Here is a 27,398-nt window from a genome sequence, read left to right on the forward strand (position 1 = left end):
TTAACGCAGTTTTAAAATCTTTAGTTTAACCTACCCATCCTAGTGCAAGTTTGGCCTCGTTTATAAAATGCACCGATAGATGTCGTTACATGGTTTTATTTCAATATTAGTACATTGACATTGTTTTCCAAAAGGTAATTCTAGTCACATCCCATACAGTATACGAATGAGATCTGCCTTGGTGTTTGCTAATGAAATGTCTTTCAAACAAAGTTTGAAATAAATCTACGAACATACAGTGGTTTGGCTGTGCGGTCCTCGGCTCCTGGTATTTTTGATGATTGTAAACGACGGTAACCACTTATCGATGAGGGCTGTAGGCTTATCTGCTTTGGACTGAAATAAAATAGCAGATTTTCTTGGTGTTATGATTTAGGGATAGGAGTAGAATAGGAGACTTAAGACCTTTTCAAGGAAGACTAACGTCAGCCGTCAAACGTGACTATAGGCAGACCTTTTATATACATCTGTCCAGAATGTAGATATACAACTCACGTCCCTACGGATCCATCAGATCCAATAACCCTTGCATTAGACACCTTTAGCTCTAACACAAGGAGTAAGGACTCCGGTAACCGTACTCGTCGAACTTGGCAAAGAGTTCGACGTGCAACTTAACCTAAACATCAGCCTGCTGAGTTTTTCGCCGGATCTTCTCAGCGAATCGCGATTCAGATCCGGTAGTAGATTCATTCGCGAAGCAGCTACTTTTGAGTTGTTAGGTCTGTTTTGGAGGCGCTCGGGTAGCTGTTAGCAAATCCCATCCCTCATGGCCGAGCCCTTGCTCGCCCAGCTGCCCTGCTAAAACTGGAAAGGCCTCCGGACCACCAGTAATCTCTCAAACATAAAAAAAGATATTCAATTAACAGTTTAAAATGAACTGACAGAGACGAGTATTCCTATAGTGCAGAATGTGCGTTGCACACGGACGCAGTGGCGCCGGCCTCTGCGTTTTCAATAAACCTGGTACATTTATTTATTATATACATATTTATTTATTTATTATTTGTACCTATTCCATTTAGATCGCGCGCTAACTAGGGGGTGGTAAGGTAATGATTGCACATGGGCGCTACAAGGGCTAGAGACGCCTTTGTGACTTAACATTCTATTTTTAAGATGAAATGAAAGTTAGCTTTTAATAAAGGGTCGTACTGTTGCTGTTAATAGAGTCAACTTTATATAAGGCCAATACTGGCCAATAATAGGCCTTCATCTCAATTACAAAAATTAACCAACAAACATCGAAACGCCATTTTTACCAAGATTGTTTTCTTTACATTAGGGTTTTTAAAAGTCTCCCACTAGGTATCTAAATATGTTTGATTACATGATAGTTATATGTAGGTACTATAAACAAATTATAATAAAATCATCTGATTGGACAAACAACATGCTTTGAGTTTCGCATCGATTCTTTTCAGTGGTGAAATTGAATTACGAATCGACGGTAAAGTCTATTTGAAAGGGCTTATTATAAATTATCTATTATAGGCTATCGCCTACTTGAATAAGATACTTGTCATTAAATTTTTTTTTGAATGTTGAAATCCTGAAATTTAGAACGTATCCCTCCTTTATTAACGTATTTTTTTTTACTTTGTCGATAATCCAGTGCAAATTCTTGGCTTCAACTTTCAAGTGCTTTCACGTCTTATCTACACGTCGGAACATCAAGAATTTTTTATATACGTTGCGAGGGATACAAATGTAGAAAGAGAAAAATTTTCTATTCTAAATTCTGGTGAAAAAAGTGATAGAATTTTTCTTCTTCTACAGTAATGCAAGCGAAATCGCGGTTACATCTAATTACGAAAAAATCAACCTCCACTAGATAGTACATTTTCCCCCAGTTCACAGTAGGTGTACATTTTCCCCCAGAGGGCTCTAAGATTTAGGTAAACTGTTGTCGCTTAGCATACACTATAGTTTATGGGATTTTTTTTTTTTATTGCCCTTGTAGGCAGACGAGCATACGGCCCACCTGATGGTGAGTGGTTACCGTCGCCCATGGACTTCAGCAATGCCAGGGGCAGAGCCAAGCCGCTGCCTACCGAAAATTTGATTCTCTTAATCAACTCTCGGTGTTTTTAGACACCCCAAGCACCGGTCACCATTCTCATGGCACTCATCGAATGCACTCAATAAACACAACCCACTGAGTTTCTCTCCGGATGTTCTCAGTCGATCGCGATTCCGATCCATCGAAGCACTGCTCTTACTAGGGCTGGTGTTAGCAAACTCTCTCAGATTGAGCCCCGTGAGCTTACCTTTACCTACTCGTTCGCACATCGTAGGAATAGCCCCTTATGCTACCAACGATTAACTAGGGAAAAACAAATCTAAAAGAAAGACCTTATCCTAAGCATTCAGAGAACTTTTGGCTTAACTTATTCACGTCCCCTTGAGTTTGCGCCACATCCTGTATAAGCCTAGTCGTTTTAACAAATACCAAGTTTGTAACAGTGTTATATTCTGAAAGTAGTCGTTGAGTCACCGGACGTAACGCCTCACGCACCTATGGATCGACATCCGATTGTCGGTCGGAAATTTTAGAACAGGTTATCTGTGAAAGTAGTAATTATTGTAGGTTTCATATTAAATCTATTTATTCTAGAATATTAATAAATAATTAAATTTGTCAATTGAATAGTAACATAATGTACTTTATGAGATTAAGCCACGGTTCATAATTTTAAAGAATATTTTGTCTCCATCTAATCTGTGATTTGTGACTTCGTTGTGGTACGTCTGTAGGGTGCCGTTGTAGGACGAGTGATTGGGGCCCGGGGTCGGAGGTAAGGCGATGTAGTATAGGGCTCGCGAGGAGAGCGGGGGAGGGGTAGGGCTGAGCCGGTGAGGTGTGCGGAACGCGGGACGGTGCACGCTGCAGCGCGAGGTCGTCGCTCGCTCGCGCCGCGTACCGTCAGTCTGGAGCGGGATGCGGTGACGTAAACTGCATCGGCACGGGCCGTGTACGTAGTGTAGGACGGGACGTGTGTGATCGTATGTTGTTTCGAGTTCTTCAACAGAATCATCCTGAGTGACCGAGTGCTTGTAACTCTTCCCGCTGACCACGTCTCCGCTCTTCACTACGCGGGCCGCTGTGGCCGAACAGGCCCATCGCGGGTCCGAAGATCCCCGAAATGGTGAGTGCGGTCGAAGCTCCCGATCACAGTTTGTTTACGTCGGCCCTCGTGCCGTTTATATATCTCTTTCACTCTACCTGCCGCCCGTATCCCTGCGTCGCGATCACTCGCGACTCTTTCTATTGTGTTTTGTTTCCAAAATGCAGACACCTACATCGACGATTCCAGAGCTGGCCCCTTCAAGACGTCGTGTTTTTGTTCGTTTGCATGCTTTTTGCTACGTTTTTTTTTGCAATAAGTTTCGCAGGTAGGCAACAGATTTGCTCTGCTTTTCTTCATTCATTCGAGTGGTATGCATGACAGTTCATGGACCGTAAAAGGTATAGTAAAAAGTACAATGTTTTTAATTATGATTAAAGGAAATAATTAGTTCCTTGCCGCATAAAATGTGGGTCGGTGGAATTGGTCTAACAATGCCGTCGCACGCGATGTCGGGCCGCTTCACCTTCATTCCCTACGGTAGTGGGCCATTCGAAATGCATTTATTACGCTGTTAAATTTCATACATTCATTGTTTCATCCGAGCAGCAGCTGTACTTAAATGTTTTGATAACGGTAAACTAGGGCTGGGACTATCTTAGCCAGAGTTCAAATGTATACTACGCTCGACCATTCTAATATAATTAATACGTTAATAATCAACTTCTGTTCAAGGCTTAATGACGAACATCCTCTATTATTAGTAGAAACTATAAATTAGCACAGAAAAGTAATGAGTCACAAAGCAACTTGTCAACCATAACAGGTGGAATTCGCGCACTTTTGTATTACGTCATTGATCATTGGACCGGTAGTGCGTCGATGCTACTCAGAAATTTAATGAGGCAAAGACATCTATCAACCTCCACGTGGTTTCATGCTTTTTTTTTCAATAGCACTTAATTATTTAGTTAGTTATTGTCATTAGTTCGTTTGTTATCCGCATACATACAATACATAGAAAGAGTAAAAAAATTGCAATTGATATAAAATTTTAATAAATTTCATATAAAGCGAAACAAAGGGAGAATACAAAAGAAAGATGTCTTGTAAGAAAACGTAAATTGACTAGGTGTAAATTTTCATATTACTAGTATACTCCTTACTTTATAACAAGAAGTTTTATGTAACTCGTGACGTTTGTTGTACTACGCACGAAATAATATCTAATGTACCTATGTCGATATCTAGTTACCATGTTTTTTTATCAGCATCGTATGTCGTAACAATTATCAGGAATAATATTATCATTTAGTATGGGCCGTGGACCGGTTCGCGCATTATTATCTAGGCAACGCCGCTAGCTACTTCCAATAACGGTACTTCTTTCTCTGAAGCCCTCCAATGACTAGACTTGTTCGTCCCGTTCCGAGAACTTGTTTCTAGCATATTTGCAAAGTCCTTTATTGGCTATCTAATCCGGAAATGGCATTTCCATACAATTATAAATAATTTGTTGAATTCGATTTTCATCAAAGTCGTATTGGCGTACGAAAATACAATGCACCTAATATAAATTCAATGGTTTTATTCAATTATCATTCGCTTATTCTTTGATACGGTCGCAAATACTTCGTACACGAGTTTAAAATTTATTCATTTTATTTATGAAATTCTGTAGCAATACTCCCTGACGTTCAACACCTTAAAGCAAGAATTTTATTAAGCTTTTTGTTTTTCACGGAATTTCAATACACGAAATTAAAACTCTTTTGCAAGTTAAGCAGCCGGTGTTAGTCGTCGCCTGCTGGATTTTGCGTCTAGGTATTGAATATCAATATTAGGTATAATATATTGTTATACCTAAATGCGAGAGCAGCTTGCGATGGCACGTGCCCAGAGGCAGGTGTATGCCGGCTGTTCCTACACCTGTCACATCAGCTGCCCCCTGAAATGACTAGTCTTCATTCTAAGAACAACACACGTTGTGCGCAAATAAGTACGTCTAGTTAACCTTTATTTCTGCTTAACTCGTAGTATTCATTTTGTTTCACAAATGGAAACATTTCGAACGTGAAACATTTTAATTGCTTTGGGGGAGAAAAACCCAATATCAGGAAATTCTGAAATATTATTTCCTTGTTCGAATTAAATTGTGGTCAATTCTAATTCAAACTTATCAAATCTGTAACATTTGTATTATATTTTTGTAAAAGAAAATTGCACACCGATAATTTGAACAAGTATTAACTGAACTACGATGCTGAATCGAGTAAAAAGTAACTTTACAAAATGAGCTTGTTTACTAATTAAATCGAGTGGATAGCAGACGCGTTAATGCCATTGACCTTGTTTCATCGTAATAAAAAAATTTTTAATGTGATTAAATGCGCTATATGAACTTAAATATCTATTCAAAATTAGATAGGCTTACAATATACAAAAGCGACAACGCTGCGGCGCTACGACAGACAGGTCACTCGTCAAAATTTCTTGGTTGGCTTAAAAACTCATACGAAACACATTACGTTTCGGTGTTTTGAAACTTGCGTCACAATAGTGAAGTTATTTCTCACAGTAAGCCGGTCTAGCGGAGTGAGAAATGCCGCGTAGCAACAAAATAGAATAGCGGGGAAACCGGAATTTTATGCTTCACGTGAATAGTGCTGTTACGCGAAGAGCTAAGAGAAACAGTGGCCGTAATTAGTGGACGATTCTGGATGGAAATAAAAAAAATGTGTGTATGCAAGACACACACGGTAGAAGTGAAACTTATAAAAAATAAGAATAATCGCAAGCCAATTGCGGCACACTTATTTTTTCGTTTCGTTTCATTTCGTTTCATCGAGTTTGAAATCGCAACGATTCTAAATAAGTTTCACTTCAATAATCCAGAATGGTATAATGAAGACAAAGGCATACTGAAACGTTGTTTCAGTTCATCTAAATAAAATATCTTAGAGATAGGGCGTAACCTCTTTACCCTTCGCCCGCAGTGTGCGCCACGTCACGTACGCACAGGCCCTTTCACGCACAGGGAGGGACTAGGCCGGAGAGAGCCCGCGCGCGCAGCTTCTATCGAATTGACTTAGGGCGTATGCATTATTTTGTCTCCCCCTTCACCCATAAAGACCCCAGTTACACCCTACACCCTGTTACTGAGGTTCTCGGCTTGTGATTCCCATACCCTTACCGTGGCGGCTATGTTAAATTTTCGCTTGTGGTCCGTTATATAATTTATTATTTTTTGTCAAATCTAGGTCATGGCTTTTAGACCTCAATAGCAGGGTTGGGAAGATGAGGCGAGTCGCGGTCGTCGACAGTAACGGATCGCTATTTATACCTGCCTCGTAGTGCACCGGAACTCGCTCGCTGCACTCGTTGCATCCGCGCCACCCGCCTCCGTCCTGTCAATGACCTCTTCATCACTTTACCGTCCCAGAATCGTTTCCTATTTCGTCGAATGTCGCAACAAAACTGGTGTTCTACGTTTTAGATAAACTTGAATGTCTAATCAGAATTCACTGTTTCGAACGTTCGTTGCTCACCGACGACTCCTAAGGCAAATGTTGCGAAAGTCTAGTTCGCTGTGTAGTAAGCGGGCGCCCTTCGGCCCTGTTTGAGTTACGTAACGCAAACCCGCCCACTTCTATAGGGCAGCCACCCACGCAGGGCATGAACTGTGTCAAGCAGCCTGTTCTACTTTTTTTCATGAAAGGTTTTTTTTAATTAGGACACGTGCATGTTATATGTGTAAAGGGATAGCTCGAGGTCAGTATGCAATTAGCTCGGTCGTTATTTTCGATTGTTTCATATAAACCTTAAATAATCACTATTTTGAAATTATTGCTGGTGGTAGGACCTCTTGTGAGTCCGCACGGGTAGGTACCACCGCCCTGCCTATTTCGGCCGTGAAGCAGTAATGCGTTTCAGTTTGAAGGGCGTGGCAGCCGTTGTAACTATACTGAGATCTTAGAACTCATATCTGTAGGTGGGTGGCGGCACTTACGTTGTATATGTCTATTGACTCCGATAACCACTAAACACTACGTGGGCTCTGAGCTCGTCCACCCATCTAAGCAATAAAAAAAATATCAAAATTCGCCGTACATTCAGTCAACGTACGTTGAATTCTCGCAAAATGCTTAAATTACATAGTCATGAACATTGAATAATCTAGTTGGGAATATACATTGCACACTCTTGGCGAGTAGCGTGCGATGTCCGCGCTGGAATTTCCGCGAAAAAAGCCATACGTCACAACACGTCACGCGTGGGGCGGCGCGGCGTCACGACACGCTTGCAAGGCCGTGGGTGAGTAAGCAATGAGATGCTTTTTGTTTACACCAATCCTATCCGCGCCTGAAAGGGTCGTCTTACATAATTAGTATAAAAAGGTTTCTCCCTCGTCATTGTTTCTATTATTTAATTTTATTTGCAAAGGAAAAGCTAAGTTCCGGTATACATCAAAGTACAGTGAAAAATAACGAAGTAACCTTTTACTATATACATATTGAGAGAGCGGGAAAATGTGGTTAAATGTATAAAACTATAGAGTCCTTTCATAAAGTTGAAAAGCTTTTAGTAACAAAAAAAAAACAATTATACAACATATTATACAAATAAAATAGACGGTACGAATTGAGAATCTATTTTTAAAGTGCGTCACAAATAATAAAAAACTTCGTTTCAATTTTAATTACATAATTTGTTTGACTTTTCCAACAAACAAGTCTTGATCTAAAAATCGATAGTAGGTAAACAAATAATTTTTTTAATGCAGCTAGCTACATCGCGTGCCCTCGATCGCTTTTTTAGGCAGTGTGCATTATGGACTTCCATGTCTGGTCCAGCCGGATCTAGTACGCTAAACGCTAAACCTACGCGTTCAGTTTATCTTTTAACTAATAGACTCCAAAAACTTCCAAAAACTTGGAACCCGGTATGCCGATAAGCCATAGCGGCGTTTTAGACATATCACAATTTGCCTTAATAATGAAATAAAACGGCTTAAAGTGTATTAAGAATTTCCATTAACATTTTATCGCAACGGAATTTCTTGGAAATATACATTGAAGCGGATTTACCAAGTAAACCGTAATTGTCGTTGGGTATGACGGTCACGCATTTGTTAGTTGTTATCACTACTATAGTTACGTAAACTAGCACCTTACAATTCACACATCACATGTGCTTATCGAAAAAATGACGTGATACGTTATTTTATTATTATTATAGGTATACTAGGTGTAGGCGTTTCACTTTGTGGTCTCAATATTAGATATGACACGCGTAAAACAGTCCTATCTTTTTAAGCGCGAAATAGATAGGCTGGTGGTAAATATCATCAACTCGTGTGTCCATCACAATATGGCCTACCGCCACTAATTTACTACGATAATCACTTATCAGAGAACGTTACCGATTTTTGTCCAAAACAAAATATATAAAGAAAATGGATGATCTTTTTTACTCAAACATCATAACGTAAACCTTTTATTTAAATACATATTTAGAATTATCTCTAACGAACATTGTACGTGATACAGAAAATTTGTAAAATGATGATTTAAAAAAAAATATATGACTTAGATGGGAGGGCGATCTCTGAGTCCACCTGGTGTTAAACGGTTACTGGAGCCCATAGACATCCACGACGAAAAGGCGCCACCCACCCTGAGATACAAGTTCCAAAGTCTCAGCACAATTACAACGGCTGCCCCAGCTCTCAAACCGAAACGCATTACTGTTCACGGCAGAAATAGGAAGGGTGGTGGTACTTATCCATGCGGACTCACAAGAGGTCCTACCACCAGTAATTACGCAAATTATAATTTTCCGGGTTTGATTTTTATTTCATGATATTATTCCTTCACCGTGGAAGTTAATCATGAACATTTGTTACGTACGTATTTCATTAGAAAAAATGGTACCCGCCTGCGGGATTCGAACACCGTTGCATCGCTAGATACGAATGCACCGGACGTCTTATCCTTTAGGCCACGACGAATTCAATTCGTTTGTTTCTAAAAATTCAATACCCAATTTAAAAATAATAATAATATGGAAAGCTATCGTCTACCCTAGTATCTAGCGCGTTCATACGAGCATGCGTAATTAGTGAGCAACGAAGCGGTTCTCACGGATGTCGAACTGTACTTACGATCATACCGTCCGCGTAGCTTTGAACGTACAATGGGCATTAGAAAGCGACCGGTGACCGCAAAAAGGGAACTTTGGAAAGGGCCTGGCTCTTGCAAGATGATGTTACGTCACTATCGACCTATAACTACTCCCCTACTCATCGCAGTCTATAAATACACGCACACATATAAACGTACAGTGCGCTTATTGTCCAACGAACAATTCGAAGTCTGCGATAAACTTAAAAATTCGATCACAAAGGGTTGAACCCTTCTTCATCGATGTAATAATAGGGATGGGGCCGAGTTTTTAATTCTGCTGCATGTAAATAAGTATTGGACTTGTCAAACACTTGTGAGCCATGGATCGTATGGGGTAGTCAAGGGCACTCCGACGTATGTGTGTAATGTAATAATAGCGCAAAATGTACAGCTCTTTTGCGTAGGGGAAAGTTGATTCAGCACAGCAACTTTATGAGCGTTAGTTTCGTGCGTAATACAAGTAATGAAAAGATGTTTTTGCGTTTATTCGGCACGTTATTTCTAGATTTTGAATGGCTCATGCGTGTTTCGAATCGAAGAAAAAACAATAGAACGCACCGCTCGATAATTTGTTGAGGTTTTATATGTACGTTACGTAATGTGTAGCTACAATCCATTGTAGGAGTTAGCTCAGAGAGGACCAGTTCAGTAATGAATTCGCATGATGTCGTCGTGTTGCATTTGCATCGTATTATTATTGTCGTGTCGTGTACAACGCAGTGCGCTAAGTATAATAAATTGCAATTGCAGCTGCTATCGTCCGCTTACTTCCGCCTTTATAATTGTCGTTGTTCGATGATTGGATTGGATTATTTAAATCTGACGCAACTTTGGAAAATAACTAATGAAATTTATTGAATCTTGCCTCTGAAAGATCTAGTTCGTGGTACTTTAGGCTAAAATCCAAGTAGCCGATTCGTTTAGTAGCTAAATATGTCTTAAAGTTAACAGATTATGAATTAGCGCTACCATTAGTACTGGTAATAATAACATTGTTTTCAGCCATTGTACGTAGGTAGTACCGATAACGGTCGCCTTGACTACAAAATATTATCAATTATATTGAATATTCTTGAACTATTTTATAGTGATTAAGATTACATAACATGGGATTATAATAATGTATCTTGACCTTGGCTCTTCGAGTCCATATAATAATTTATTCAGTGGTCATGTAATTTATTTATTTATTGCATATATGGATGGACGAGCTTACAGCCCACCTGGTGTTAAGTGGTTAACGTAGCCCATAGACATCTACAATGTCAATGCCGTCACCCACCTTGAGATATGAGTTCTAAGGTCTCAGTCACAACGGCTGCCCCGCTTTCCAAACCGAAACGCATTACTGCTTCACGGCAGAAATAGGTGGTGTTCGCTATGTTCGAATGTTCCACACTCAATAGCCTCATGCCAGGATATTCTCTAGAGTTATAAATATTGTAAACATGGAATACCAAATATGTAATATGAATCATCAACAAAGATATTGGCTTCGACAGGAACTGAATACAGATCCATAGTGCAGTAGTCAGTCTTATTGATCAATAGATTAGCGTTTTAAATCACCGTCAAACTAAAACCCCAAAATTCATAAATATACTTCACAATTCAATGGTAAAAATTCATTTGTGTAGGAATATCGAATCATAATATCGGATCTCGTCATATTAATCAATAGGTTTAATTACGCAAATGAATGAACACAAACCAATTATGTTTTGGCTCTTCATTTGCATGGTTAATCTGTTAATTGAAGAGAATAATATTATATAATATTATTCAAATTTTCATTACAAACTCATTGAATAGACGTAGGCATGATAATACAATTGGAAGTTTCTCGATTCTTTTATTGGCGACCTCAAATACATTACATGATTGATAATTAAAACACTACATAACTGAAGGGGCTTTTGAGTAACATAAAAAATGCATCTAACTTACGATCGCCTCATTCTAAACAGTTATATACTGAAAATACACAACGCATATCATAATAAATATTGCGTTCATGAGATCATTCGCGTGTAGGTTACTCTATAAGTAGTATCGACTAGAACGAAAGTAGGTCAACTAGTATGACGCCAGCGATAAAAGAGCCCTCGTTCATTATCAATTTTGAAGTACCCCGCTTTTGTTCCTAGTGTGGTGTTTGATTGCGAACACGAATCGCGATATCCGGTCGCTTAGGGAAAAGAAAACAAACTGGAAAATAAACACACATCGATGGTTGTGTGCAGACTGCGTTGTACGGATCGATGGTTTCGATATTCGCTTGCGATGCAGTCAGTTGCAGTTAGTTTTGCACTCGGTTACCGTGTGGCCAAGGCCGTGATGCAATGTAGCCAGGTAAATTATAGGCTGCCGTCGCCTCGCATGATCGCGTCACGCGGTCACGAGCGCAACTAGGTCCGCAACTATGTACCGAAAACAAAACGAAGTAATACTTATGCGTGCTTCTTTATATTAAGTAACTAGCTGGTCTGGCAGACTTCGTAGTGCCTCAATCGATAAATAACAGACCTAAACTTTTGTATAAAATAAGCTTAAAACAAACAAAAGGAATTCTTCCGACGGGGGACACATCAAAGGAAAAACAAATTTGTTATTTTTATTTAATTTCGAGCATTTTCATATTTATCTACGGTCCAGCCGTTCTCGAGTTTTAGCGAGACTAACGAAAGCAATTAATTTGTATGTAATGTAATCGATCATTTTGTATCTATTAACGGAGATACGACCTAGAAAACAACAGCTGTTAAAAATAGGTCACATCCGGCAATATGGATCTAGGACTAGGAGGAGAATATAGTTCGACTTTGACCTGATTTCCAGAGACAACGCTACACCGAATCACAATTTTATTCCCTTTTAAATGTTAATAAAAATGCTTTATCATTTAAATGAATTTATACGTTCCCATTGGTCAGTCATTCCGTGGGAAAGTCGAGAGTTTACTATGTGAGAGTGTAGAGAATTGTTCCATATATCACGTGCCACTAAGCACAGTGAGTAACATAATAATTTTAAAGTTATGTAAAGCTAATAATATGTTGCTATGGCGACGAATGCTATTTAAATAGAAGACTAAGGAATGAATATTTAAAAGTCCTTGAATATTTAGCTTAGACACTACAGCTATGGTTTTTGTTATTGCGTACAAAAGTGTGCGTCTCTGCGTCAGATGTTTGCTATTTCTCGAAACTCTAAAATAGTATCCGCATATTATTTTTGAACTGGATATCTTTATTTTATTTTAAAGTAGATCTCTGCTCACAAAAACCGCAGACTTCCTGTCAACATCTGCCGAGTACGTTCTACCTTACAAAACGTCTCTAAAGTTTCGTCCAATAACTGAATTACTGCAGCTCACGCGTTTGATGTCTGACAAGCGGCAAGCCAGATGTTCGGTCCCAGTTCGGTCCCAACAATTTTGAATATGAATAACCCGAGTATTTTTCGTTTGTTCAAATAGGGATCCCTCCGTATTCATAAAGCTCTTACCTGCGTGAACTGATAATGCTCAAGGTTGGGTTCAAGCAGGTAGCAAACCGGATTATAATTGATCCCGTCTCGATTTCTGGATATTTAGATTTCTGAATTCTGCAACGATCGCCCGTAATGGTTAGTAATTAGAGGATTTAATTGATTCTCATAAAATTACATTACAATATATTTTCATCATCAGTACATACAGGGTAAAGGAGTTTATCGTAATTAGAGAAACTGATTTATTTTCAAAACTGTTTTTCTATCTATACTCTAATATTATAAAGCGGAAGAGTTTGTTTGTTTGAACGCGCTAATATCAGGAACTACTGGTTCGATTTAAAAAATTCAGTGTTAGATAGTCCATTTATTGAGTAAGGCTTATAGGCTATATAACATCACGCTAAGATAAGAGCACCAATAATCGGGGCTTAAACAGCTCCTTAGCATTCTATAATTCAAAAATATTTTCTTTCTACGTAAATGAAGTGGGGGGTAAAACTTAGCGTTATGCCAAAGTAACTGTTGCACGCGGATAGAGTCGCGGACAAAAGCTAGTTTGCATTATATTATTTTAATCCCGATTGAATGTCCTATATTAATATATACGTGTTCACTTATACTTTACTGAAATGTTGCAATGAAGTTTATTTGCTGATATGAATAACATTTATATTGCGTTATCGTTGGACGTGGGTGTGAAGTTGTGAACCATGAAGCCAGTCGCTGATATCACATCGCCCATTACGTTATCGTTCGAAAACGCACCTCGCCCTACCCATAGCGGACCTACTATCAGAATCTTTATTAGCGTTTCGGTCGCGCTATTTTGTTAATTTCTCAATATTTAAGATCCTTTATTATCATTTGACGTTTAGAAATAAATCACAGTAATACTCGTAGTAATAAAAAACATGATTGCAAAAAGTAATAATTTCTTTAACATGAATAGATCTTGAGGTCGCATGGCATGTTAAGCGGCAGTCGATAACCTAGCTAGAAACACGAATAGAATATTATTTTAGTAGTTTAATTATACATATATTCAGAGTACTGACGCCGATGGCAAGGTGAAAGCTATATACCGTCTCATCACGTTGATGCGAGTGTTTTTGTGTGCGTAAATCGTCGTTTTAATTTTAGTTGCGTCGGTCTGTGTTGCGAGTGCCGTCGGTCAGCACCTGTTTCGTTCCTTTGTTTCGGCTTGCAAATGTCAACAGAGGTCATCTAAATAAAGGCGTTTTAGGCTTCGGTTTCGGAGTGCGATCGCTGTCTAGACGTTTATGTTTGCATCGTCCGATCGATTGCATGTACGAGCTTCAGACGGTCATCGACCCCGTGGAGCATCGGTGACGTTACGCTCCGGTGATGCGCTCCTCAATAACCTTACGTTATGGATCAATCTTTTGTAACTTCAACCGATTCACCTTGACGTCGCCGCATTCTCGGAATCGTTTACCTTAGACGTCTTATTTGTCTTTTTTTTGTTTTTTTTTTTAATGTTAACTGAAACATCGTCTAAATTCCTTTTCAAATTAAAGCGTCTCGGTGATTGTTCACAATTTAAAAATCTCTGAATGCCTCTTGTAAATGGCGGAGTTTAAAAAAAAACTCAGTGTAATGGAAAAGAATGCAACAATAAAAATAATTGAAAGGAATACTTCTTGAAAAAAAGATTGACAAACATTGGGCTCGATTCCAAATACACGAAAATAATAAATACCATAGTTTTTGCGTGAGGTCGCTTTTGTTTCGGCAGACATTGTTTTTGTTTTGTTTGCAGCACAGTTATGTTGCAGAGAGCTGTATTCTAATTTCACTATTATTTACGACGTCTTCGACCTTGTAAAGAGTCAAGTTCGTTTTACGATTTTCGGCATTGTTTCGATGCCTATCAATAAAACATAGTAAAAAAACACTTTTCAAAATTTATATTCCCGTAAATTTTAGTCTATTTACGGGCAGCAGTTCCAAGTACAAGCGGCAAACAATAGGTCGACAGATAAAAATGTGTACGTGGCGGATGTTCGGAGACGGTTTTTACCAACAGGGCGACAAAGGCGTTGCAAATGGCTCTGTACGTGTCGCCGGGGTTCTCTCGGGCCGCGGACGCGCACCTTCGGCTGGCGCTCATGTTCAAAGCGCGCCGGCACTGGGCCGCCGCGGCGGTTCACTTCAGGAGGGCTCGCCTCGCGCCGCACCAAGACGCCACCTTCACCCGCCTCGAGCTCAGCTTCCACGCCGCCCACCTGCTGGAGGCGCGGGGCTTGAGGAAGGCCGCCAGGGACGCCTACGAACGCCTCCTCGAGGAACCGAAACTCTCGTCGACACTCAAAGCTGATGTCTGCAGACAATTAGGTAAGTCATGTCAGCTATAGCCCACCGAGTTTCTCGCCGGATCTTCTCAGTGGGTCGCGTTTCCGATCCGGTGGTAGATTCTTTTTTTAATTTTTTTATTGCTTGGATGGGTGGACGAGCTCCCAGCCCATCTGGTGTTAAGTGGTTACTGGAGCCCATAGACATCTACAAAGTAAATGCGCCACCCACCTTGAGATATAAGTTCTAAGGTCTCAAGAATAGTTACAACGGCTGCCCCACCCTTCAAGCCGAAACGCATTACTGCTTCACGGCAGACTCACAAGAGGTCCTACCACCATCACCAGTGCGAAGCACTGCTCTTGCTAGGGCCAGTGTTAGAAACACTCCTGGTTAAAGGCCCGTGAGCACACCTATACGTTAGGGTGAAGCTGAAATAGCCTTTAAAGGCTATCAGCATAGGTAGGAAAAAAAAAGTCAACTAATTTAATGTTGCCGAAACTCTCTTATCTCAATAGGTTATAAAAATTATCTTAGTGTTTACATTGATTACATTAGTTTAATTACGTAAAAACAAAATAACGTAACGTCTTTAAATTCTTCAAGTGAAGTTCAAGGGTTTCTCGCTGTTTAGAAATAAAATGCTATCGGTACTTTCACTAAAGATCAGAACAATTGTAACGATCATACAATAGTACGCCGCGTCCGGGCAAGGGAAGCAATACAAGGTAGAAGTTTATCGGTCTGATTCTTGATATATTCACGCGAGTCTTTAAATATTTCGACGCAATATTTACGTAATTTAAAAACAAAACGAAACAAAGGGTTGGAACCTTCTGAGTATTTTTAAACAGGTTTTTCGTTCAATGATAAATGAAGTGTTCTTTGTTTGAGAGTAACCACCGACATGTAGTTATATACATAATTTACAACTGTACTCCTATTATTAATGAAACTAAGAGAAGTTTCTGTACATTAAACATATTATTAAAAAAGGCTACGGTATCAAGCGCAGTTGTCGTAGAAGTTAACTAGAGATTCGATAATAAATTAGTTCTAAAGAATGATTAGTGTTATTGAGCTTTCGCGAAGAATGGACCCGAACAAATAAGACGCAAATTTAAAAAAAATAATTATTGCTTAGTTGGGTGGATGAACTCACAGCCCACCCGGTGTTAAGTGGTTACTGGAGTCCATAGACATCTATCACGTAAATGCGCCACCCACCTTGAGATATAAGTTCTAAGGTTTCAGTATAGTTACAACGGCTGCCCCACTCTTCAAACCGAAACGCATTACTGCTTCACGGCAGAAATAGGCAGGGCGGTGGTACCTACCCGCGCGGACTCACAAGAGGTCCTACCACCAGTAAATAATACATTTAGTTCTAAAGAATATTTTGTGTTATTAAGTTGCAGCCAATGCTGGACTAAATCAAATAAGACGTAAATACAAGCGCGGTTTACCAATATAAATAGAGCTACCATGAATTTAGCTACATTTAGATAATTTATTTAAAGCGGTCGTAAAAGCGACACACAATTAGCTAACTAATGAACGTTGGTACGCGTTGCAAGGAACATAAATTTCCGTGTGTCCAGGGTGGTTGTACCATCGGTGCGTGTCTCTGGGCGAGCCCGCAGCGAGGGCACGTGCGGCTATATGGTGTCTCCAACGAGCCGTAGCCGCCGAGCCGGAGTCTGGTGCGGGCCTATACCTTTTAGGGAGGTGTTTCGCTGCTCAAGGCAAAGTCCACGACGCCTTCATCGCGTACAGGAACTCTGTCGAGAAGTCGGAAGGGAACGCCGATACTTGGTGCTCGATCGGGTAATTTGGATCTTAATCTAAAATATAACTTAAATAAATAATAGTTTAATAAAACGAACAAAATATGCTTTTATAGAAAATCCAACTAAAAAATAGAAAATAGCGTGGGGTGCTAGGATATTATCAAAATAACCCTTCTACTCATATCTGTTCATAAAATATTGATACCTACTGATACCATGCACCCCACGCTTTTTTTTACAATAAAATCGTTTTGTGTTACACTATTTTTAATTCAAATTTATTAAAATTTATTTTCTATTTTTTAGTTGGGATTTTCTATAAAAGCGTATTTTGTTAGTTTTTTTAAACTATTATTTACTTTGAATTCTTTAGCTGAATTTAATTTTTGTCAATTTTTATTTTAAATATTGAATTGTCATCGATCCTTAATAAGTATACCAAATTTCGAGTTAATCCGACGTTTTGAAGGGGTTCAAAATCATGTTCAAAGATTCCATTACATACATACGTCTGAAGCTATTAAAAGCGTATTAAAATACATGTACTTAATGGATAGGCTAATATTTATATGAGCGTTGAACTCCCTAATAATAATGACAATAAATAATAATGTTAATTTTAAATGCCCAGCGAAGCGGCTAGTCTAAAATATAACTTGAAAATGGTTCGAAGCTTAGCTTAATTTAAAATTAGGCAAAAAAAATATTTTTATCCTGCAGTGTCCTATACCAGCAACAGAATCAGCCAATGGACGCGCTCCAAGCGTACATATGTGCCGTGCAGCTTGACAAGGGACATTCGGCGGCGTGGACGAACTTAGGGAGTCTCTATGAGAGCTGTCAGATGCCTCGTGATGCATTCGCGTGCTACACCAATGGAGGTTCGGCCGCGACCGCCAACAACGCGGCGTTGAGACAGCGACTGGCGTTCTTGAAAGCGCACCTGGCACTAGCACCTATGCCCTCAATCACCGGCAAGTAAGTACTAACTTAATGAACGGTATGTTTTGTATTAAGTACCTGAATGACCTGAGTGAGTTTTTTTTTTAATTGTGTTTTTTGGTAATTCTATTTAAATACGAATTACACATTGATAAAATGATGAAATATGAATAATATTTTTCGATCTTACCGACAGAATAATAAAATAAATATGAACTGGCTATTTAAAGAAAAAATCAAAGTTATCGATAAAGTTGATTATTGAAAACACGAATGAAACAACATTTTCTGAAAATCTCGAAATCCCCTGTATACAAAATTTTATGAAAATCGTTGGAGCCGTTTTCGTGATTAAGATTATATTATATATTTACATATATGCAAGAATTGCTCGTTTAAAGATATAAGATTCATATCAAATTCAAACCGTTTGCATAAAATTGATCAGCTGTATTTTAGATTCAGCGAAGCATTGCTCTTGCTAGGGCTAGTTCACGTCAAGGCAAAGTTGAAATAGCCTCTCAAGGCTATCAGCATAGGTAGGAAAAAAAGGCTAGTGGAAAGGAAAGCTAGTGTTAGCAAATTCTCTGAGGTTGAGCCCGTGAGTTCACCTGTCCGGGCGTAGCTAGAATAGCTTCTTAGTCTATCAGCGAATAGGTAAAAAAATAAATCGACCACGCTTATACATTTCGCAGACATTCTAATTCGGTACCGGTATCTATAGAAAATAGTTGTTTCATAAAATAACACTCAAAATTCGGCCTCATAAAATTTGCCACATAGTAGGTTAATACGTGGTGTAGTTGCGTTTTAAATTCAATTGGAAGGTCGTAAAACATATCCGTCAATTCCTGACAATGATCTAAATTGGTTGGAATCAGTTCACTGCGATAATTATTTATATACATACATACATACGTACATCAAGGAACACAGTTGTATTTGAAGTGTTTTTATAGATATTCACAATCATCACAACTAATATTATTTATACAGAGCAAGCCTAAACGCGTGTACTTTGAGAAATATTTCTTTGTAGTTCTCTAGGTTTACTAATCTTAACAAATAAAAAAATGTCATAATTCAATGTGTACTTTTGAATTTTTCGTCAATTTTTACGTTTAATTTGTTTGTGGTCATTACAATGTTTTTGTTATATCATTAGTAAGGGTTCAAACACTTCTGTTACTGCAGCAGCAGAATAACATAGAAAAACAGATTGTCGCTTGTATTCCGCTGACAGTACTCAAAATTATCAAGATAAATTGAATTATTATCGGGAAGTATCATCATGGTAACCCTACATAACTGATTTAACAAATCTATATTTCAGTTAATATGACAGTAACGACAGCTAAAAGTGCCATACTAATTTTAAAAATATGTGACCAAAACTCGGAAACAAAAAAAGACAAAACCCACTGTATATTGTATATAATATGTATATAAATTAGTTAATGAAATTAATGCAATATGAACGTATCATATCAATCGTATAATGATGCCTAAGTGCTATAATTAGAAGAGAGATAAAATGCATTCGATTGTATTTATTCATCAAATTGAATAAATGTTAAATCGTAAAGATGTTAAATGTCATTAGAAAGGAGAATGTAGCCTAACATGTATTTTTTGCCGACTTCAAAAAAGGAAGAGGTTCTCAATTCAGTTGCATCTTTTGTTGTGGTTGTTAACAACAGAATTCCCTCAATTATGTATCGGAATTTCGAAATTTTTTCGTTACATGAAAGAATACACCTTGAGGTTGGTCCTATAGAAATTTCATCAAAATCGGTTAACTAGTTTAGTTTTTATGTGTAGGAATAGCTGGAAGGAATATATGTCTTTCAAATTAATGTAATTGCGCATTTTCTTTTTTTTTATTCAGTTGTGTTGTGCTTGACTGCAGAAGCCGGTTTTAATTACTTTTGTTATTGATAAGAAAAGTTTTTGTTGTTGTGTGTGTGTGTGTTCTGTTGGAATTTTTATGTAAATCGTTAAGTGACGTGCAACGAACATACATGTCGACACTTGAAAGGCAAACGTGACTAAGCGACAATAACTGCTTTGTACATAAATGATAGGCAATAACCATATTCGATGCGCAAAATTATATTTCTAGGTCTATTAAAATCATTTCCATCCTACAGCTAGATTCGTTAAAATAGATTTTTTTTCAGGTATTTCAACTTTAAATTAGTCTACTGTAAAGTTCACGCATTGTCGCTTAGTCACGTTTGCCTTTCAAGCTTCGATATGTACAACGCATACGCGATGTTACGACGCGCTCACGCTTACAGGCGACGTCAGCTGCCTTCCATCGAGGAGGCCTGGAACCTTCCGATCTCCGCGGAGATGTCGTCCCGGGCGCCCAAGTCCGCGCCGCCCCCCTACCCGGGAAAGCGGGACGAGCTCTCGCAACACCAGCTACACACGCTGCACTATCTGCAGAAAAACTCCCACAACCTGACCCCTCAGCAACAAGTACCTAACCATACACTTTAAATATCATTTCAAAGCATCATCCAAAACTGTCCCGGACAAGATAAGGAATGAGTATATGAGTGTGAAAGTAGCCCCGGTAATTAACAAGTTAAAGAGCGGACGATTAGCGTGGTATGGAAATTGTAGTGCAAGGTAGAGGGGGAAGAGGTCAACCGAAGAAGACATGGATGGAGTGTGTGAATAATGATATGAGAGAGAGAGAGGAGTGAGTGTTGAGATGACGGCTGTTAGAAGAGAATGGAAGAGAAAAATTAGCTTTGCCGACCCCACCCAGTGGGATAAAGTGGAGACAAAGAAGATACAAAACTGTCCCGTAGAACATTAGTCTCTCAATTTAGGTATTTAACGAATTCCCAAACTTAATTCTTTTTAGTTTTAACCATTCTATCATGAATGAAAGTAATTGTCTTCTCATGAGAACACATTAAATTGCTTCAAATGTGAAATCGGTGTAGTTAATGATATTACTTTACGACAATGATAACATTAAAATGTTAGGTTTAAAAAAAAAAGAATCCTGCTAATATTATAGATTCGTGAATAATTAATGAACTGGCGACTGGCTTGCGCAAAAAACACCGTTATGTGTTCGAACACTAATTACATTTTTGCATAATAAATTATATTGTCATATCCAGTATGTGTGATAATTTCTTATTACTATCATAGTATAAACTTGAGAAATATGTTCATTTCGAAAATTTAATTGAAACATTTTCCCTCAGGCGTTGATGCAGCAGCTCTTATCGCAGTACCGTCTCGCTCAGGCAGCAAAAACTCGTGCGGTTTGTAGCGTTGTAACTATTTCAACTTTATAGTTTCCCTATTTTATTGGCGGCAGGTGTACCCACGTTCGATTTGTGTTTGATTATTTCAATATTAAAACGATGTTGAATGTACAGGTGACGAAACAGGAAGGTAGCGGCAGCACGACCGGCAGCGACACCACGGAATCGCTTGCCGAAGATTTACTGAAGAAGTTCTCTGACGTACAGCCTGAGATCAAGAAGGAACCGATTAGCTGTAAGTAGAGTTTCGTGTTTCGAAATTAATAATAGAAAATTGTCTTCAAAAAACACACAAGTCGTTTTGTCAATGGAATATCAAGTTAAACGGCCCATTAGACCCCGGTCATCGTTCTATTATTATTAGTAGTTAGTATTAGTAGTAAATTAACCCACAGACACAGTCCACTGAGTTTCTCGCCGGATCTTCTCAGTGGGTACCAGTTTCCGATCCGGTGGTAGATTCTGCGAAGCCCTACTCTTGCTAGGGTTCGTGTTAGAAACGTCTTCATGTTTGAGCCCCGTGAGCTCACCTACTAGATGGGTGAATCTGAATAACCCTTCGAGGTAAAAAAAGCCATTGGACGTTCAAGCAGACAATTAAATTGAACACCCTGTATAAGTAATTTTAAAGGAAATTTTAAAGAAAATCGCGGCGATATTCAATTACATAATATAATTTTATTTTAGCGCTTAATTAAATAAACAAATTAAAAAAAAAACTATCGTCAATCCACGGACCCTACGAGTTAATATTTCCGTTAACAATTTACATATCTGGCTTTATAGTCAATGAATCCGTTAGATTATGAATGCAGTACATTCGTTCCGAGTGTCCGAAGCGCTTGTTCCCACCTGCGCGTTTATTTATTTACCACATTAATTGCCTGGGTGTGTGATATTTATTTATTTTTTAAGCCGTTTAAAATATATTTTATGTCTCTAATTAAAATTAGTATTATTTATAAATGTTTTTTTATTGCTTACAACGCTAGTTTTAAGTGGTTACCGGAGCCCATAGACATCTACAACGTAAATGCCGCCACCCACCTTGAGACATGAGTTCTAAGTTTCACTTTTTACAACAAAATGGCTGCTTGAAACTTCAATCCGAAACGCGTTATTGCTTCGCGGCAGAAATGGGCAGGGTGGTGGTACCTACCCGTGTGGACTCACAAGACGTCCTACCGCCACCAGTAATATATTATCTGGGATCTAAAATTGATAGAATTTTAAGGATCCGTCCTTAAATTAGTAACTTAATCATTCAAAGTATATCGTGGTAGTAGTTCACAATAGACAAAAACGATGTACAATACGATTTATGACTTGACCACCATTAAATGGTGAGTGTGGGACAGTGGTGGTGTGATGTTCCTTCTTGACGCTAACTCTGGTATGAACCAGATCAACCTTTTTTTTTTAATTATCTATTTGTTTTACAATTAATTTACATGTTCGACTCACAAATTAATTTTAACAGAATTAATTAATACGATAATGTACAAAATAAAACCGGAAATATCCATTAATCCAAACCATTAATCACTATAGAATGCAGTATACTTACTTCTGCTGATATCTATATTATGAATTAAATAACAACTGCATTGGAATCACTTAAATAATTTGCATATTGTTTTGTAGGACTATAAGGTATATTGACTGCTGAGTGCTGACATAAAAAAAAAAAATTCAACCCAAACGAAGCGCCGCCTAGCGGATATAATTGTCGAACCAAATAGTCTGTGTGCCTTTCAATAATTCAGTGACAAAAACCTACAGAATAAATATAGGTATATCTTTAATAATAATCTATAAGAGTTAATTAGCTTTTTGTCAGCAGAAGGAAGAAAAACTCCTTGTTTCTCCTTACTTATATAATAATATATGTAATTACTTGAACGACCACTTAACCCGAGGTGGAATGTAAACTAAGCATTACACGTACGATGGAAAGGACAAGCGTCGACATAAAATAAAATAAAAAATCTTAATTTGAATACATACATTATTTATCAAGTAATTATTTAATTATTCGTGACTCGTTTTTTTTTAAGTGTTACCATATCAATACACTTGAGTTAAGAGTTGTCGGACTCGGTTACCATTTTAAATTTAGAATACTTGTGGCAAATTACATTACAAGGTCATAAATTATGTTACTAATGCAGGCTGTTTGTGTTTTTTTTCTTTTGTTATTTTGATTTGTATCTAATGAAAATCTAAAAAAAACTTTTCTACTACTACTACTGGAATAATTGATAATTAGAAGTAAAAGTGAAAACTCTTTCGATTATTAATTTGTTGAATTAAAACTTTCAATATAAAAATAGTACACAAGAATGGTTGTAAATTGTCATTGTTGTGTCAATTCACTATCGAAATAACAGCGAGACTGAATAACTTACTGTTGTAATTATTTCGAAATATAAGCTTATAGATGAGTAAGTTTAATAAAATATAAATGATTTGGACCCGCGTTTTCTAAATAGATAGATACGGTTTGATTATTTTAATGTTTATTAGGTGTCTTCACTGAAGAAAATGCGATTTTACGTAAATTACTTTTCTTTATAAGGTCATTTCTTAAATCTCTGGAAGTGCTTTCATTATTTTAACCTTTCATCAGTTGAATAAGTATGTGAGCAATGTATGCTACTGTAACTATGCTGATGGTGTAATAATAAAGACGGCACTTGCCTACCATAAAAATATTGTGTATAATTGCAATTTTTGATAGATAACACATATTGAAATTGGGAAATTAATATATCTGATGGATAAGCTGGTTGCTGACGCCATTCTCTAAATCATTATCATTGCCTTCCATAGCGACAGTAATTAAGACTCCGTTTCCCAACGAATTCCATTTATTACATTTCAAGTGTGCAACGATAACAGCAGAGAACTCCGCTCCGTTCGAATGCTCGAGCTGAAATGTTTTACGCGTTTTTTTTTCTTCCCTTTTCTATTAACTTCGAGGAGTTATACTAGATTCGCCGAATTAGTAGGTGAGCTCACGGGGCTCAAACCTGATGACGTTGCTAACACTAACTCTAGCAAGAGCCGTGCTACGCAGAATCTACCACTGGATCGGAAACTCCACCCATTTAGAAGTTCCGGCGAGAAACTCAGTGGGCTGTGTTTTATGTGACAATAGTGACTCGTATTTATAGTAGAATAGTGGGGTTAAACAGTTGTTTACATGCGCAAGGAATCAAAGAACATTTAGGAAACAGTTAAACAAGTTAAGTAATCTTAGTTAACTAAAGAGTGACGTCACGCCGACATATCATTAGTGATCGACAGTCACCTGGGTACCATGAATAGATTACAAATTAATTGTATAATTACAATAATAAAAGATAACAGCGTAAAGTTAAATTAATTTATTATAAATATAAAAGCTTTTTAATTATTAAATTGCGGTACATCTCATATAAAATGTTTTGAATAATTAACCATCACATGTGTTAGTTCAAAATTAGCATTGAGATAGGATGTAAACGGTATTTCTCATGTTTATTTAAACCATTATCAATCTCATCTACAGCCGATACAAACACTAGCAACTCGAGCGGCAATGAGGCAGTATTATGCGGCAGACAACCCGTCGTCAAACTCGAGCCGCTCAAGACGGATCCACTTAAACCCGTTACATTCCACATCGGTATGAACTCCAAACAGATTCTCGAGGCTTGCAAGTGAGTATTGAAATCAGGATACTGTTTAGAATTTGCGTTATTTTTTATCAAAACTAAATTTGACTTCTATGTATTTTTCAGAGATAATGCTGGTCCCGCGACCTCTTGGTCGGTACTCGGAGACGGGTGCGGTCCCCCCGAGCCTCCCTCCGTCCCCCCACCGCGTCTCTCCCCCGAACAACTCGCACCCCCCGCTCCTTTCGTGTATGTAGAGTCCAAGCGCGAAGCCTTTTCGCCGCAGCTACAAGATTTCTGCCTGAAACACCCCATCGCCGTGGTGCGCGGACTCACCGCCGCTCTCAAACTCGACCTCGGACTGTTCTCGACGAAGACACTAGTGGAGGCGTGGCCCGACCACGCGGTCGAGGTGCGCACGCAACTCATGCAGTCCGCTGACGAGAACTGGGACGCGACCGGGCGCCGCCGCGTGTGGGCCTGCGCCTCGCACCGCTCCCACACCACCGTGCGCAAGTACGCGCAGTACCAGGCCGGCTCGTTCCAGGAGTCTCTGCGCGAGGAGCGGGAGCGCGCCGCCCCGCTGTCCGACTCGGACTCCGGTCCCGCCAAGCGACGCCGCGCCGCCCGCATGCTCCGCTTCGGCACCAACGTAGACCTCTCAGACGAACGCAAGTGGCGCCCGCAGCTCGCGGAGCTCCAGAAGCTTCCTGCGTTTGCGCGCGTCGCCTCCGCCGCCAACATGCTCTCCCACGTCGGACACGTCATCCTCGGCATGAACACTGTGCAGTTGTACATGAAGGTGCCCGGCAGTCGCACACCAGGACATCAAGAAAATAACAACTTTTGCTCTATCAACCTTAATATCGGCCCCGGCGACTGCGAGTGGTTCGGCGTTCCGGACGCGTACTGGGGAGGCGTGCGCGAGCTGTGCGAGAGACACGGGCTCTCGTACCTGCACGGCTCCTGGTGGCCCGACCCCGACGAGCTGCGCGCGCACGGCGTGCCCGTGTACCGCTTCACGCAGCGGCCCGGCGACCTCGTGTGGGTCAACGCGGGTTGCGTGCACTGGGTGCAGGCCACCGGCTGGTGCAACAACATCGCCTGGAACGTGGGTCCGCTGACGGCGCGCCAGTACACGCTCGCACTCGAGAGATACGAGTGGAACAAAGTGCAGAACTTTAAGTCCATAGTGCCAATGGTACACCTTACGTGGAATTTGGCGCGGAACATCCGCGTCTCGGATCCACGACTGCACCGCGCGATGCGCACGTGTCTGATGCAGACCCTCCGGGCCGCGACGGGCACGCTGAACACGGTGCGCGCGCGCGGGATGCCGATACGGTTCCACGGGCGCGCGCGCGGCGAAGCGTCGCACTACTGCGGCGCGTGCGAGCGCGAGGTGTGGCACGCGCTGCTGGTGCGCGAGCACGAGCGGCGCCACGTGGTGCACTGTCTGCAGTGCGCGCGGCGGGCCAGCCCCTCGCTGCAAGGGTTCCTGTGCCTGGAGGAGCACCACATGGACGAGCTGGCGCAGGTGTACGACGCGTTCACGCTGCACCGGCCGGCGCCGCTGGGTGCGCACGCCGCGCTGCCGCCGGACTGAGCGGCGCAGTGCCGGTACTGTCGCCGGGAGCCCCGCGGTTCCGCACTTGGATGCAGTATTATGTCCGCCGGATGGCCGCCTCGGTCGAAGCGGCGGTCCCGGCTTCGCCTTTTCGACCAAAATATGTAATAGTTAACGTAGCCGAAGATCGCGATCTATTTTGCTACACGAATCGTGAATTTAGAATATGTTGAACAGTAATATTTTTGGTGATACAAAGTAATTTTTAACATTTACGCTCCTCGATCACTTTTGTAATTGTGTGAGAATTAAAATAAGAATAGAGTCAATTGTCGGTTAGAAGAGTAATAGTGCAGGCGTTCGGATGTTCGGATGGCCGTCGGTAGTGTATCGAGCCCGGGAGTTGGAGCCAACCCTTGAGGTTTTGGACGTGTTCATTATGTGTTTATTTTGTATAGAGGCATATTTATTTATTTTATCGTATTGTGACTTTGGTTTTACTAGACAGATTTAGCGAATAGTAGTTGTAGGCGTATTGCACAGAATGAGATTCTGCGTTTTAGCAGGGCCGATGAGATGTGCCACGATGTCCCAAAGAAAGTAACTCTCGTGAGCCGTTGTCGAGGACCGAGGACGGGAGATTGTAGTGCAGTCTTGTTTCTGAACTTGTAATGACGTTTTTGGGATCTGACATTATTTTATTTTATCGACTGTTTGGACTTTAATGAAATTAGTCAATATTAATTTTGTTCATGGATTGGTATAACGTAGGATGAATAGGAGTAAGCCCAGGGTCGGCAGTAGCTACTCTACCTCGGCACTTAACGTTTGTTGTTTGTTTCTTGAAGTTTTATTGATATGTTGTGAGATTTCAATGTTGCTGTAAATTAATTCGAAGTGTCGACGGTAGAGTAGAGTTGAGAATGGAAAGTTGGCCAGAGTGTATATGATGCCGATATATTTATAAGTAATTAAACATCACTGCCATGTATGACCTTACTGTTTATACTGTAATATTAAATTTTTTAATAAAGAAAAAGTATCATGAGGTTGTGTTTTCTTGTAAAACTTAAGTATCATGTAATT

General features: G+C 39.7%; 1 protein-coding gene across 2 annotated transcripts in view; it reads left to right on the forward strand.

Annotated features, from left to right (window-relative positions):
• LOC101738100 (lysine-specific demethylase 6A) overlaps positions 1-27,360 on the forward strand; it is a 35,142-nt gene extending 7,782 nt beyond the window's left edge. The window contains exons 1-9 of one of the 2 annotated variants that reach the window (XM_012695672.4): positions 2,989-3,149; positions 14,796-15,103; positions 16,663-16,888; positions 17,572-17,829; positions 20,094-20,277; positions 21,024-21,083; positions 21,201-21,321; positions 24,640-24,790; positions 24,872-27,360. In XM_012695672.4, coding sequence (XP_012551126.1) covers positions 14,815-15,103; positions 16,663-16,888; positions 17,572-17,829; positions 20,094-20,277; positions 21,024-21,083; positions 21,201-21,321; positions 24,640-24,790; positions 24,872-26,351 — 2,769 coding nt within the window. In that variant the 5' untranslated portion in view covers positions 2,989-3,149; positions 14,796-14,814 and the 3' untranslated portion in view covers positions 26,352-27,360. Of the gene's footprint in view, positions 1-2,988; positions 3,150-14,795; positions 15,104-16,662; positions 16,889-17,571; positions 17,830-20,093; positions 20,278-21,023; positions 21,084-21,200; positions 21,322-24,639; positions 24,791-24,871 lie in introns of those variants that run through there. The other variant, XM_004932300.5, reaches the window with a different exon arrangement.
• The last annotated feature ends 38 nt before the right edge of the window (positions 27,361-27,398 follow it).

The sequence above is a fragment of the Bombyx mori genome, chromosome 5 (genome assembly GCF_030269925.1).
Source record: "Bombyx mori chromosome 5, ASM3026992v2".
In the NCBI taxonomy this organism is placed as follows: Eukaryota; Metazoa; Arthropoda; class Insecta; order Lepidoptera; family Bombycidae; genus Bombyx; species Bombyx mori.